The 14,991-nt window shown below is 38.9% G+C and overlaps 1 protein-coding gene across 5 annotated transcripts; it reads right to left on the bottom strand.

Moving 5' to 3' along the window:
* Positions 1–122: 122 nt before the first annotated feature.
* aftphb (aftiphilin b) lies at positions 123–14,853 on the bottom strand. 5 transcript variants are annotated; one of them, XM_086258910.1, is made up of 11 exons: positions 14,520–14,853; positions 14,339–14,396; positions 11,770–13,253; positions 11,411–11,577; positions 10,773–10,899; positions 10,591–10,647; positions 10,254–10,376; positions 10,085–10,145; positions 4,481–4,567; positions 3,820–3,943; positions 123–3,721 (listed from the first exon to the last, which is right to left on the bottom strand). In XM_086258910.1, the coding sequence occupies exons 3-11, from the start codon at positions 13,216–13,218 to the stop codon at positions 3,583–3,585; spliced, it is 2,334 nt and encodes a 777-aa protein (XP_086115036.1). In that variant the 5' UTR covers positions 13,219–13,253; positions 14,339–14,396; positions 14,520–14,853; the 3' UTR covers positions 123–3,582. The 5 variants fall into 5 exon arrangements, with proteins under 5 accessions (XP_086115036.1, XP_086115038.1, XP_086115035.1 ...); XM_086258912.1 differs by lacking the exon at positions 14,339–14,396 and having other exon boundaries at positions 11,770–12,833; positions 12,948–13,253; XM_086258909.1 differs by lacking the exon at positions 14,339–14,396.
* Positions 14,854–14,991: the final 138 nt, after the last annotated feature.

Genomic DNA, 14,991 nt, shown 5'->3' with positions numbered 1-14,991 from the left:
CGGTGTGTTCAAATGACATACATTCTCTTCTTCATCTTTGAATTCGTCCCATAAAACCCGTTTTATTTATTTATTTCAACTTTTATTTTATTTTTTTTAATTTCATATCATCAACCTACATACAGTTAAAGAAGGAAGGAAAAACACAATCACACAAATAATTACTGTGTCACAAACCATCTACATATTGTGCACGCATGAAGTTGTGGTTAGAAGTTTACGTACTGCATAGCATACTTCTTTAATGACTTTAAAAAAAAAAACAATAATTAGATGCAGTTATTTATTCGGTCCAGTTTTGATGTGTGTTTTAGGTCATTGTCATGAACCTAACCTGGAGTACCCAGCTGTGTTCTGGCTTTAACTATCTAGCTTCTGTCTAACTACTACTATCTTTGCAAGAATGTGGAGGTGGTCCTACTCCTTTATTATTCCATCCACTTTCTGCAATGTACCACAATTACTGACAGCAAAATAGCGCCAGAGAATGATGCTAGCATCACCATGCTTAAGAGCTGGTACAGTGTTCTTAGATTTGAAAGCATCATCTTTGCCCCTCCACACATACCCTCTGTTATTGTGACCAAGTAGCTCAGTTTCTGACACTGGTCTTCCAGCAGTTTCCAGTTCCTTGGAATTTCTCATTGTTCTGAGTGTTAGCCAGTGAGTGCTGTCAAACAAATTCTTTTTATGCTGCCAAAGACAAACTACAGTTATAGTCAATCATAATCACCAATGCGAAGTTAGTAATGAAATGAAACTGCAGAACCTTAACTTTTAAAATATTTGAGTGTATATATATATTTGAGCCTGCATGTGCACTTGTGATCTTGTGTGGATTAGAGAAAATCCAAAATAAATTCAGATTAGTGTTTTTTGAACAAAGAAAGATGTATGCTGTACAATCGTTCCATCCTGGGAAATGAACAGTTCAAAATTACTAAGAAATTCAGGCCCATGATGAGCGTTCCACTTCTGACCACAACTATATTTATAAATGGCTGCACACAATCCATGTATCGTATACAAATGTATTAATTTAGAATTACCCTCCCACGCTTCCAGACATATTTTTATTTAGTATAGGAAAAAGGAGAGAACAAATTCCTTTTAGCTTATTTGATTAGTTTCTGATAACACTTACAATCCCTCTTTTCACATTATAATCATGGCAAAAAGAAAGTACACCATCTTTCAATTCACAGGTTTTACAAATCAGGACATAATAAAAATAATCTGATCCTTAGCAGGCCTCAAAATTAGGAAAATTAAACCTCTGACAATCAACTAAATGACAGATATGACACATTTTGCTAAATGACACATATTACAATGTGTCATTTAGCAAAAACTAACCCAAAAGCAGAAGCAGTGTGTGTAGGTGTTAAGATTTGGATTTGCTTTGCAGCCACGGGCTCTGGGCTTCTTGCGGTTACTGACTCGACCATGAACTCCTCTGCATACCAAATTATTCAAGAATCAAATGTAAGGCCATCTGTCTCATAGATAAAGCTTGGTCAAAACTGGTTCATACAACAGGACAGGACCTTAATATAACGTGAACCTCAATGGGCTGAAGCAACACTGTAACAGAGAGTAGGGTAAAATTCCTCTGCAAGAGACAAGTCATACAGAAAACGATTACTTTAAGTTGTTGTTGCTAAAGGAGGCTCCATAAACTATTAATTTATGGGGTGTACTTAATTTTTCATAAACTGCTTCTGAAAGAGATGTAAATAGACTCTTCATTAGACAGAACCTTTGCAAAACAGCTTGTGCAGACTTCCGAAGTACTGAGTACTTCAGCTGATATCTTCAATACCTCGCTGGAGAAATGTGCCAGCCTGCTTTAAGGCCTCCACCATTTTTCTGTTTCCCAAAAACAATTAAAATTCGCCTTGATGACTACCGTCCTGTTGCTTTGACCTCATTAGTAATGAAAATGTTTGAGGATGTTGTGTTGTCACATTTCAAACCCATCATTGACCCCCTCCTGGATCCCTTGCACTAAAGTTATGCTTTCAACACCATCATCCCAGCTCTACGTCTCTCCAGGCTGAATGCACCTGCTCCCACCTACACTGGGATTAGTGACTTCCTGTTTGACAGAAGGCTGCTTGTGAGATCAGGCAGGCCCATTTCAGATTCAAAGAAGGTGTTCTTACTTTGACTGTCATGACAGTACATAAACCCTTCGTTTTATTGTAAAATGACTATAGGAAGCAGCTGTTTGTTTCACAGGAATGTGCGCAAGTGGACAACAAGCTTGTCACGGCAGTATTTCAGGACAATGTTTTTATACTCCAAAGCACCTCAGTAACATAAAATCACTGGAAACAAACAAATGAACAACAATAATGCTAAATATTTTCTAAAATAGTCAGGAACATGTAGCCTATTAGTTTGTGGACATCATAAAACATAAAAACAAAAAATCAGCCAGGAGCAGGAAACAGGAAAAAAAATATTATCATCAAAGAAATCTCAAATACTTTCGTGACTTGAATATGGAAACACATGTATGGCATCCTAATACTAAAACAGACATAACAGAATACTGTAACTGGCATGAAGCAAAACTTTGTAATAGAGGAAGAAAAATGAAAAAGTGAAAACAAAAGTGACCTTGCTAAAGCTGAAATTAAAGAAACAAAAAAATTGTTTGAAATGTATATTTCTTTAAAAAGGCCACATTACATAATCACATTCTTTCTGTCTTTTATATGATTTGTCTGTTATAGCCTTACATTAAAATAACCGTGAGTCGTTTTTAGGTAAAAATAACAACATACATATAAAAATATCCATTTCGACTGACATGTTTCCTGTAACAGACTAAATAAATCTGGGTAAAAGGGACGTTAAACCAAACTAAATCACAACACTGCACATTGAGGAGAATAATACTTTCACACACTGTACTGTTGCTGCTGATCTTCCGCAGTGCAGTTTGCAGTTTGCAGTTTAGTATGCTTTGAAATTTGAATATCCTCATATGTGAGGATATTTTTTTACTCACAACTTTCACCCTAAAAGCAGAGGATAGCCAGCAGGTGGCGTATTTTTACTAAAGCAGGAAAATCAACCTCTCGTTTCCCAAGAAGTCTCTATGATTTCATGTGACCTCACATGTAGTAGTATACCTATTCTATACCTCTTCAAACAGCCCGTGTTGAATCAGCTACATACATGGGAAAGCAGGCCAAGGCCAAGTGAAAGATTAAAGGGTTTTCTCATTTCTCTAATTTATGCCTTCTCATGTCCCCTGTTCTTCCTCCTGTCTCAGTTCCTAAAATGCATCTGCAGGTCTTGCTACAAGAAGCTACAATCGAGGATGCACAGGTATGTCCTTTGTCCTCTTTTATGCACTGAAGTGTTTCACTTGCAGTGTATAAAAGAGTTTTGCAGACAGCTGGAATAAACAGTGGAAAGAGAACTCTGCACACAAGCAACCATATCACAATGTGTTTAAAATGATCAGTTGTGTTATCAAATGTTCTGAACTCTTCTATCTGTGTGTGTTTAACAAAAATATCTCAAATTTTCACAATCCAGTTTGTTGTAAATATAAATAATGTGTTGTCATTTTGGAGAAGTGCATGCTTTGGGTAGGAGCACGCTTGGGAACATGAGGACCTTGGCCTGCATGAAAGACAAGTTAGGAAGCACAGCGATCACCCTGGAAGCCTCTTCACTCAGCTCTTCACTCGGCAGGAATTTTCTGTCAGAGAGCACACGCAACCAAACAGTAACAGTTAAACTGGCTTTGAATTATTTCAATTTAAAACAAAAAACAGATCATATATCAGATTCACTGACCTCACTGAAATGCTCGTCTTCTCTGCGGAGGACATCAGGCGATTCAAAGTGTCCTCTAGGTGGCTGCTGTTAGTGTTGATTTCCAGCTTGCTGATGGTCAACTCATACAGCTCTGGATCAATTCCTTTACACAAAAGTGTTTCGTTATAACAAGACATACACCACAAGCAGCATTGAAGGCAGGGGTGGGCAAATAATTTTCCCAAGTTCCCAAATGAAATTGGGATTGTTGTGGGTGGATGCATTAAAAAGCTTATAAAGAGATGAGCCCACTCCCAACCAGTCGTGGCAGATGGCTGCCCCTCTTTGTGTCTGGTTCTGCTGAAGGTTTCTTCCTGTTAAAATTAAGTTTTTCCTTCCCACTGTCAGTAAAGTGCTTGCTGATAGGGTGTCTAATTGTTGGGGTTTCTCTGTATTATTGTAGGATCTTTACCTTATAACATTGAGAAGACTGTTGTTGTGATTTGGCATTATATAAATAACATTGAATTAAATACATAAGATTAATATTGAGCAGAATTGAGTTCAGCTTAATGGTCTGGCCTTCCACAACAGTCCCAGTTTCTAATGTGGCCTCTTGAGAAAAGTATTTGTCCACCCCTGATCTAGGCTCATTTCTGTATTGCTCTAAGTATCACAATTGAAAGGTGTAGTTATTTACCTGGAGGGGGACTCTGGCTTTGGGTGCTACTGCTGGACCTGCTCTCATCCTCAGGACCAAAGTAATCCAGACTGAGAGCAGAACAGTCTGTGCTAGCATAAGGGAGAAAGAAGAAGAGGTCTGAAGCTTTGTCTTTTTATCAGGACAGTCAAAGGAAATGGGTACAATCATTAAGGTAAATAAAAGAACCTCAATGGCATGTGGTGTCAGCAGTTTTGTTTGTTAGAAGTTATCTACATGTACTCTCCATGACTTGGAGTGTACACTTGGAAGGCAAGTATATGTATATTGGTATGTTAGTTTAAGTTTAAATCAGTGTTTTGGAGCCTGCTGTGGTGGAAGTCTTTAAGTGTGTTTCACTGAGAACACCCAGTGGTGTTGTGTACTGTAGTGAAACCTTTTTCACAGAAGACATACTGTGACTTGTCACAACAGGAATGTAACAAGGGCTTAGTTACCATAAGTCACATCAAATCATGTGCCACAAGAAATCCTCTAACTTTATACTTTATACTTAATGTGTCCATGATATTTTTTGTGTAAATAAAGAGCAGAGGTTTTTTTGGGCACACTAAGTTATATGTTAGAGCCATGTTACCAGATGAAGAATAAATATAACCAGCAGTGAAAATTTGACTTTAGACTCAAATTGAGGCATTATTGTTCAGTCATGTTGTCATTTGTAATGCCTGTTAATGTTAAAGTAAAACTGTACTGACAAAACCAGTCACAACCAGGAGGCTGCCACTTCACTGCAATGAAGAAGGTTAAACAGTAGAGGTCAGCAGAAACACACCGCTAAAGTTGGGTTTATTTTAGTCCGTTTCCCTTTTAAGTTTTATATGTGATTATTGTGTGTAATACTAGTGAATGGTAATGCTAAAAGGTTCTAGCTTAAAGATGAAATAGAATAATCGAATCAAATTAGTAGTCTTTTGTACTAATTGATGAGGATTGCCTCCTCCTGCAGACTCTGGTGGATTTGTCCTTATAAGGTCATGAAATAAAACCTTGTCATTTGTAGTTAAAAAATGACCCCAAGTTCTGATTTTTTTCCATTTTTGTGTGCAACTGAAGTAGTCTTAAAGGTCAATTAATACCAACTAACCTTGTGTAAACACACACAAACACACACACACAGTCTGACTAGACAACCACACCTGATTACTACCAGTCCTAACTAAAAATAACTTAGAGATTTTCAGAAGCGCAGAGTCAGTTAAATGACCTTTCAGCAACACAATAATCCTAAATCCAAAGAAATTCTGAAGAACTTAAGAAGAAAGTGATAAATACATCAGTCTGGGATGGGTTACAAAGCTATTTTTGAGGCCAGTTCATGTAAACCCTTGCAGACACATGGCCTCCAGATCCACAACGACACATTATCAATAAATAAAGACTTTCCAGGACGGCTCATCCGGGAAGTCATAAAAAAAAAAAAAAAAAATAGAAGTCAGCAGAAACACATCTAAAGAGAAAGATGTAAGAAACTGTGCACAGTGGGCAAAAATGAGACCCATGGAAGAGTGTAGACGTTATAGCATCTTTTGAAGAAAACTAAGGCTTATACAGACTCTGCTAAGACATACTCTACTGGACTCAGACATTTTGGGTCAATGTTTTAAAGAATGATTAGGATGAACTTTTTGTAAGAGAAAAAGTGTCACACCTGGTATAAACCAGACTCAGAATTCAACAAATTGGATGCTTTACAAAGAGTCAAGCGTGGAAGTGTTAGTGTTGTGAATGCTGTTGGTGCCAGTTGGCAGAGAGAAACTTGATATTGACCAAAAATCTTGTAGAGCAAAAAGTAGTTGCGGCTGCTCCTGAAGGGTCACCACAACAGGTGGATCTGCTTTGTTACGTTTCGGTGTTGTCAGTGTTTTGTTTTTTGCGTGACTGTCATGTATTTCCTGTTTTACTTTGAAAGTCTGTGTTATCTTAGTGTGTTCAGTTTACTTTTCCTTGTCTCGTCAGGTCTAATTTGCCCCAGCTGTGTTTCCCTCCTGTGGTCCATTCCCTGATTGCTCCTTCTATGTATTTAAGCCTTGTGTTTCAGGATGTCATGGTCGCGATCTCCCCCCCCCCCGTGTTGTAAATAAATAGTTTGTTATAAATAGTTGTGAATGGGTTTGTCAATGCTTTCGTTATGGGATATTTTCGTTTTGGGATTTTGGTGGAGAGCCTTCGTGGTTTTATTTTCCTTATTTCTGTTTTTCTACGTTGCACCCCGGTTGCCTAGGCCGGGGTGTAACAGCTTTGATTCTCCTAACGCACCCCTCCCATTTATCTGGGCTTGAAACCAGATCGATGATTACGCTAGCATGTCTGGGGGCTCTTGCCAAAAATCCCAGAACTCAGTTTCGAGTGCAAGGGCAACCCTGGTGAGACAATGATCTAAACATAACAGTAAACAAAACACTTCCAAGAAGTTCACTTCTAAATGGCTCATGAATTGAATAAAATTCCATTTTAGTGTGAGCTAGTTTGAGGTTGGACTTGAACCCCACTGAGATGCTGTGGGAAGATCTGAAAAGAACCATTAGGCCTCAAAACCAGCCCCCTAAATGTGGCTGCACCAAAGCACAAAGCATTTGGTTGTACGTGTTCTAAAGGTGGCACAATTGGCTATTAAATTCAGAGACGCGATTTCTTATTACTTATAAAGTAATCGCGTCTCTGAATCACATTACAGAATTACAGAATCATTCCTCAAAAGGCTCAACACAATCATTTAGTGCTAACTGAATGTTTTTATGTAAAATCTTGTTTGACTATCTGACAGTTTGGAACACAAAAATGACAAAATGTAAATTAGATGGAGGTTAAAAAAAGTCTCTGCTTTTTGGACTTTTACATTTGTCTTGCAAAAAAAAAAAATCAATAAATAAATAGAAAAGCCATGCAAATGGTTAAGCTTTGAGTAATGTAACTCTAGTCAACCACTGAGAAGAGTGGTTTTATCACAAAGTGATAAAAGAGTGAAAACATGAAGAGAAGAGAAGACAAACCAAGCAGAAAGGATCAACCGATTTATTTCAGTATTTACAACTATTTCCCTCTACTCTGATAGCAGTGCATTAATTCTCAATTTGAGCAGTAAATCTGAATAAATTAAGAGGAAAAAAAGTCTTTTGTCACTGTAGGTCCAAACATTATTTCACTATTTGGGAGAAAAAAAAAGCACTCATTAGAAAATGCTTAGCAAAAGGCACAACTCATTATTTTAAAAAAAGAAAAGAAAAAAAAAGTGTGTGTTTACAGGAATAGTGCAGAAACATGTTTGATTGATAATGAAACACTGAAAAGCACTCAAAACCCGTTTTCTCAAAATAAAGCAAATTGGAATCAAACACTGCCACACAGAACGATCAGATCTAGAATCAAGTGCAAAAAAACTAAAAGAAAAACAAAGAATTAAGTATTAACTGACGACATAAAAATCACACCTGCAAGCTTTAACTGTGACTCCTCCTTTGCAATTTTAATTATGAAAGCCTGCTTTCTATTAGGACAGTAATCCCACAAATTAAATTTATCCCAAAATTGGCTTCATATCTAACAGAAATAAATAAATAATAAATTACAGAACAGACGACACCCAGTTACATAAAATGATGTACAATAATAAGATTGCATCCTGCATCTTCTTGTATTAATAGATTTGTTCTTGCAAACTAGTAATGTGTTTTGACTTTCTTTCTGCACTCAGCACCACTTACACCCTGCACACTGCCCTCTGCTGTGCAAGCTTCATTATTACAACTTTAATCTTTGTTCTGCCCTATGTTTAGTCTTCTATGTGTTGCCGATCTAAAAATAAAATAAAATAAAAAATTACAAATAAATGAAAACAAACAAAACTGAACTCAGATGATCGGGAGACGTAAAATCTCTTTTCGTACAGTTGCCTGAGGACCTGCAGACTGAAATCATCCAGATTTGAGCAAGAACATTACTGCTCAAGTCCAGGAAATGGATGTAGTAGCTGCTCAGTGCCATCCTTAGTTATATACATGTATATATCAATAAACACCATCAAAAAAGATGCTATGTTTCATGCTACAAATTAGAAATGGATTTTATATTTTAGTTAGTAGTCACAATTCACATTTTTAGGTTAGTAAGCTATGCTTTCAGCCACGCTGCATGTCATACATGGAAAACAAACTCTTTGTTAGAATTATTTAGCACACTTTATTTTACCTTTACCCTCTTAAACATTTGCAGCAGCAAAATGATTTGCGTGGCAAAGTTTGTGTATGACTGTTCACAGCTGTTTTACAGCAATGACAGAGCTATATCTTTTTTAGTGTGTTGGTTTGAATCCATGTCGCATTAAGTTATGAAAGAACCAGATGGGATTTTCCTACCTGCCCTTTTGTTTTTTTGTTTGTGGTCTCATCAAAAAGTTCTGCAATTCAATTGACAAATTCAAATTAACAAAAAACAAAGAACTAAAAACAAACAAACAAACAAAAAAATACAACAACAAAAAAACCCAAAAAACTGCACCCCAGCAATACTTGGCTGAAGTCCCCTTCAAGATCATCTCCTTAATCTTTGCTTTCAAAAAGTTTGATGTTCATTATGAAATTAGGCAGTCATGCTTGAAGTGATCCAGATGTGCACAGGGAGATTACACTGAAGGGGAGATTGGCCATATTTTAATCTAATTTGCGTTTTTCTGTGGACTCTTGGAACCTTTTTTTTTTAAAATCATACTTTTTGATCAAAGAGAATATTTAATAATTTTTAATTTATAACTCACGATTTTTGGAATTTAGGATGAATACAAACGTTCATTTGAAAACTGCAAAAACATAAAACTGAACAGTACAATAAGTTATGATTCTCATTGACTTGATAAAACATTCCTGAGCAAAAAAATAAATAAATAAGTATACTGGTATAGATTATTCTTTTTTAATTTGTCTTTACTAGAAATGTCTAATGGCTGACTTACAGTAATTCTGGCAACAGGTTGACGATATTAGTACTAAGGACCTGGGAGTTTGACCCCCACAATAGCCAAAAATTAAAAGAGACCAAAAAAAAAAAAGATCCTTTAGAAGAACAAATCTGTTGATTATTCAGAGTGCACGTTATTTTCATGCTCAGTGAGTAAACCACAAAACAGAAATGAAACAGGTTAGTATGTACATCATGTCTTCAATAGGCTTCTTACACATCAGGTGTGAGTTCATTAGAAATTTTCCATAAATAAATTAGACAGATCATTTTTTTCCTCAACAGGACAACAGGTAAATACAACAGGTGAAGAAAAAGAGCAAAAAGGGAGATCAGCACAGTGTTTCCCCTGTTTTTGGTCATGATTTCAAAATACTGGATGATTGTTATTCTTGAGAGGAAATTATTATTAAAGGAAAATATTATATTTTGATGACATGTTGTGATCCCGTATTACTGCAAAGTGCCTTAAGGGGAAACACAGTAAATTCAAAGAGAAAAAGCACATGCTGTGAAGATAGTGAGAAGCCCAGAGTTAAATCTTAACAAAAGGTTTGGTTTGATAATAGAAGCCATGACTGGTAGTCTACTTCCGACCCCAGAAATGTGGGGCTCGGCGAGGGGACGTACCGTCCTGAGAGCTGCTAAGGCCACGACCGCTCCAGTCCAGCTGGCTGGAAGGGAGCTCCTCCTGCCACGACACAAAATTGACCTTCTTTAGTGGCATTTTAAGTTATTCCATTCAAGTGTAATGCTTTGTGATTTTGTTTAATGAGTCAAATCAAACAGACAAGTTTACCTGCGCTGAATGTGTTGAGGGGCCCGGTATATCCCGGGGCCCTGGAAGTGCTTGTGCTGTAACAGCTGTGCTTCCTGAAGAGCAGGCAGCTGGCACGGCATCTTTGGTTGGCTCAAGCATTCCCTGAAAGTGACAGAAACTGATATTCCAGCTGGGAAACACTGAATAAAGATACATAAAGAGCAACCGGTCCCACAGGGAAGCGACAAAGCCCAGTATGCTTTAGTACTACTGAATCTGTCCTCAATTCACAGACAATCAGACAAGACACAGTTTGTCTGATCTCCTACCACACACACCAGTGAAGTTTATTCACATTTACTGCAGCAAGACTCACCAGACTGGATGCAAAAGCAGGCACAGTCACAGACTGCTTATTCCTCCCAGTGAACACCTTGGAATTGGGAATGAGCAAGTGTTAGGAACACTATAGCATTGGAAGATACCAAGAGAATTTTTGGTCCATTTTAGCAGCAGTTTAAGCCATGTAATGGAAAATGCTACTGATGCCTAACTCACAACGTTTCTTGTGTCCACGCCAAGACAACTGAGCAGAGTCCTGTTAGTATGGGAGCCCCCCCATTGAAACTGGAGCCCAACTGCATTGTGGACATCCTGATGTGGCCTCAATATCTCCTGCTGAATCCTGGAAGGTCAGAAGAAAATTTAAAAGCAGCTAAGATTTTGAGAAGTTATTACTTTATCTGCTATATCAAGGAATGAAATTCTAAAATGTTAAGGATACCACTACAAATTGAAAAATTTATGCACTAATGTGATTAGTGCAAACTAATCGTATAGGGTACATCTTCAGACCAGATTTCTATTAACCCATTCATGCATGAATTATGACAACCTCAATCAGGATTTTTTTCTTAAATATTTTTATTCATCTTTAGGCAAAAAAGATTTTTGAACTTTATTTTTAAACTATTTTTCAAATAGTTTTTGACATGTCCACAAACATCACCTTTGGAGTGGGTGGCAGGGTATGGAGTGACACATCAGTGTCCAATGTAGTGGTTTATGTGCACATAAAAAAAAAAAAAAACAAGAAATCACAGAAAATTAACCAATCCTAAGCCTGAGGGGAAGTTGACAGACTAGCTGATGGCTTTCCAGATTGGTTAAGCCATAATTCAGGAGTTTCTCCTCACCGCTGAGCACTGCTGGGGACTGGTACCTCCTCCCCACTCTCAGAGAGATGCTCAGCTTGAAGCAAAGCACTGAGGCCAACCAGCTCCTTCTCATCTTCCACAGCTGGAACCACTACCTTTGGGAAACTGGCTTGAAGGATTTCCTGGACACGACAGGGCAGTGAATCCTGGTCAGATAGGAATATAAGATGGTTCATTTTTAAACTAGAATTTCAGAAATATCTATTTATCTTTTTAAAACATTAATATGCCTTTAAATAGCTTAAATTCTTTTTAAAAATTGGTAACATTTAATAATAAAAACAGACAACCGATAATGTAAGCAGAAGTTTAGGTTTTTAAATAAAATTAACTTCTACCTGAGAGCTGTTTCTTCTTGTTCCTTCCACTCTGTCCTGCTTATTCTTTTCCTCATCGTCTACATCAGTCTGCAGGCTGCTGACTGGTGCTCTGAACTGTCTCCAACTTCTTCCATCCTCTGCACTCTGGTCATTGAATTCCGCCCACGACCCCTCTTCATCCTCCTGCGTGGGCGCCGAGCAGAAATCTGCAAAGCTGTCACTCAGTGGGAGATTTCCCAGAATCTGCACCCCTGCATCAGCTGTTTGAAGATCTTCTTGAGGTCTGTGATGCTCAAAACTGCTGTCAGTAAAGTCAGCAAATCTGTCTTGCAAATTTGTTCCAGATTGTGACTGTTTGGAGGTAGCAGAATTTTCCTGAGTCGGATATTCGTAGTGATGAATGTCCCTGTCTGACTCAGTCTGGTTGAGGTTTGTCACATTACTGTTTCCAAAAGAGTCAGAATGTCTGCAGTTTCCCAGGTCTTCATCTTCATCAAACTGGTCCCAATCAGTTTGATCATCTTGAGAAGCAAGGGATGAAACATTTGGTTCCAAATCTGCAGAAGCAACCTCAAATGACAAATCATCACTGAAGGATGCCAAGTCCTCTGACATAGGCTCATGCATACTACATGTTTGAAAGATTTCTTCTGCATCTCCATCGTCCTGTACCTCAGAGGTTTGAAGAGAATTAAAGCTATTCCTCCTTTCCCTCTGACTATCCCAAGGCTTATCTAGCTCCTCCTCTTCAGAAGGAAAACTCCAATTTCCTGTAGCTTCCTGAGGCTGATGATGGACCTGAGATGGTTGCACAAGTGCTGCATCTCTTTTCTCCCTGATCTCAGTGCAGATGTTTTGTTTTTCTTTGTGTGCACAGTGATATCTGGGCTCAGATTCCATAATAAAATCCTCTCCTGATTCATGTATTTGTTCACTAAAGGTGCTGTTTGTCCCTTTTACTCTCGCATCCTCCTGCTCTGTGTTAGCCAGTGGAGAGAAGCCACAACACCAGGGGTGTCCCGTCTGCTTTGTAAACACAGTGAAATCAGCAAACCCCGTTTCCTCCACAGGAGACCGACCACCTACAGAAGAAGTATGGGCCCCAGAGTTATGTTCACTTTCAGCAAATCCATTTGTGAGGTGCAAAGAAGGTTCAGCATTATAATCCTCCTGTCCTACATCCATCTGAGCCTTACCAGACTCCAGCTTCACTTCGGATGTAGGCTGGGATTGTTCACCTGCGCAATTAGAGCTGCAACTGGGTTGATGGGTGGCTGGTTCTGAGGTTGGAGAAGGAGGTCTGAAACTAGAAGGTGACTCAGTTGCATCAGCAAAATTAAGAGAGGAGCAGGACATCCCGACAGAAAAGTCCTTAAACTCATCCTCCTCTGATGCCACCTCCCCATCACCATCATCATCCATCAGAGGCAAGGAAGAGGAGTGCAAGGGTATGATGTTGGGTTCCATGGGTTCTCCTTGCAGGACCCAAAGGACTCATGCACCTGGTAGAAGAAAGTGCACACAATCAGAAAAGAAGGATAAAAAAAAACAAAACAACAGCTTCTGGGAATAATTTCAGTGTTAAAGTTATTTGCTTAATAATTTATACTTAAAGGTTCTTTTTGGATAAAGCTTATATTTTCGTCTGGATCAAATGACCCTGAACCCTTGTTGGGGGGAGGGGGGGGGGGGGGGGGGCTTTCCATGATGCACTGAGCATTTCTTCCTTAATCATTTCTTTTCACTCTTTACTGCATTCAATCACTAGTAGTTATTAAACTCTGGCTCCTTCTACCATACTCTCTTTTCTCCCATCTCTGCTCTCTTCCTTTGCTGGTCACGGCAGATCGCTCTTCCTCCCTGTGCCTTTTTCTACCAGAGGTTTTTTCCTGTTAAGAGGGACTTTTTCATTCCCACAGTCACCAAGTACTTGCTCATAGGGGGTTTTCCGATTGTTGGGCTTTTCTTTGTAATACTGTAGTGTCTCTCACCGATTAAATATTCCAATAATAAAAATGTGCTGGAAATAAGCAGGCCACGTCCCCTTTAAATATGAATTTTTTTTTACCTTTTAAAAAAAAAGTTTTATTTTTATTTTATTAGCCTGGCTCACCTGGGATCAAAATAGCAGGCAGGTGGAACAAAAGACCAACTGAAATAAATTTGGCACAGCCCTGTGATCGTTGATTTCCACACTTGTGTACATGGGACTGCTGGCATTCTGCAGAGTTAAATAATGAGGAACTTGCACATAATGTACACAATGAGCAATCTGATTTCCTCATTTCAAATATCACCTTCTTTCATTTGATCTATAAAACCACCTGCATGACTCTCCACCTGGTTCTGATCCTAAGACGCAAGAGAGGCCAGCGCTGCCCCGGACAGTAAGCCGATACGGGAAACAATATCCGCAGCTTTGTGCTACTTAGATGAACAGCACAAACCCGAAGTCTTAGCCCTACAGGGTCACAGATAAGCTCTTAACGCAAAAAACAAATGAACTGGAGTCTATTCTGGTTCATTCTATTTAACAAATGTTATCATGTGAACTCTGCGTGTTTCTGTATTGAACAAGTTAACGCACGCCTTTTGTGGGCGAAAACAAGCACCGCCGTCCTGCCATTTTCTCCAGCCTCTTCATCCTGGACAGACAGACAGGTGTCATCGTGGCATGACGTGAACAGCTGAATGTAGAGTCATGTAAACGCAAACTGTTCACGAAACTCGCTAATTAGGTAGCACTGATGCAAAGAGAGCTTACTCACCAATAAATAATGGGGTTAAAATAAGGTAGTTCCCAAACGGCATTCCGCTGTCCTGTTACCGACACAGAAGCTGATTAGCTGACATGGCCAGCGGCTAGCTCATGTAGCCGCTGTCTGATGCTAGCTGTCCGTCAGAATCAGCCAGACAGTGACAGGCCGTTTAACGAGCAATCCCAGCTCTTTATTTATCACCTCTCGTTCACTTCGCCTGTCTGTCAACGGTGCAGCCCTTCTCCATCCTCTCGCGGTCTCCGTAGGCGTCACCTGGGATGCTAAAAGTACTAAGATGTCACACTCTGCTCCATCCACAGTGAAGGGAGTAACTCAAGGTCAGCGTCACAGATGGGGAAAGGGATGCCTCTTCAAATAGACGATCTTCGTTGAAGAATATCGCCTCCTACTGGAGGAAATTTATTCCTAAATTGCCTTTTTTTTAACCTCCACTTTGTTACTGTCACTGTAAACAAACGAA

The sequence above is a fragment of the Aulonocara sp. 'chitande type north' Nkhata Bay genome, linkage group LG13 (assembly GCF_057382095.1).
Source record: "Aulonocara sp. 'chitande type north' Nkhata Bay isolate Kocher_YH1m ecotype deep benthic linkage group LG13, A_spYH_male_GT1.1, whole genome shotgun sequence".
Taxonomy (NCBI): domain Eukaryota; kingdom Metazoa; phylum Chordata; class Actinopteri; order Cichliformes; family Cichlidae; genus Aulonocara; species Aulonocara sp. 'chitande type north' Nkhata Bay.
The sequence above is the reverse complement of the archived record's forward strand: the minus strand, read 5'-3'. Positions and strand labels throughout refer to the sequence as shown.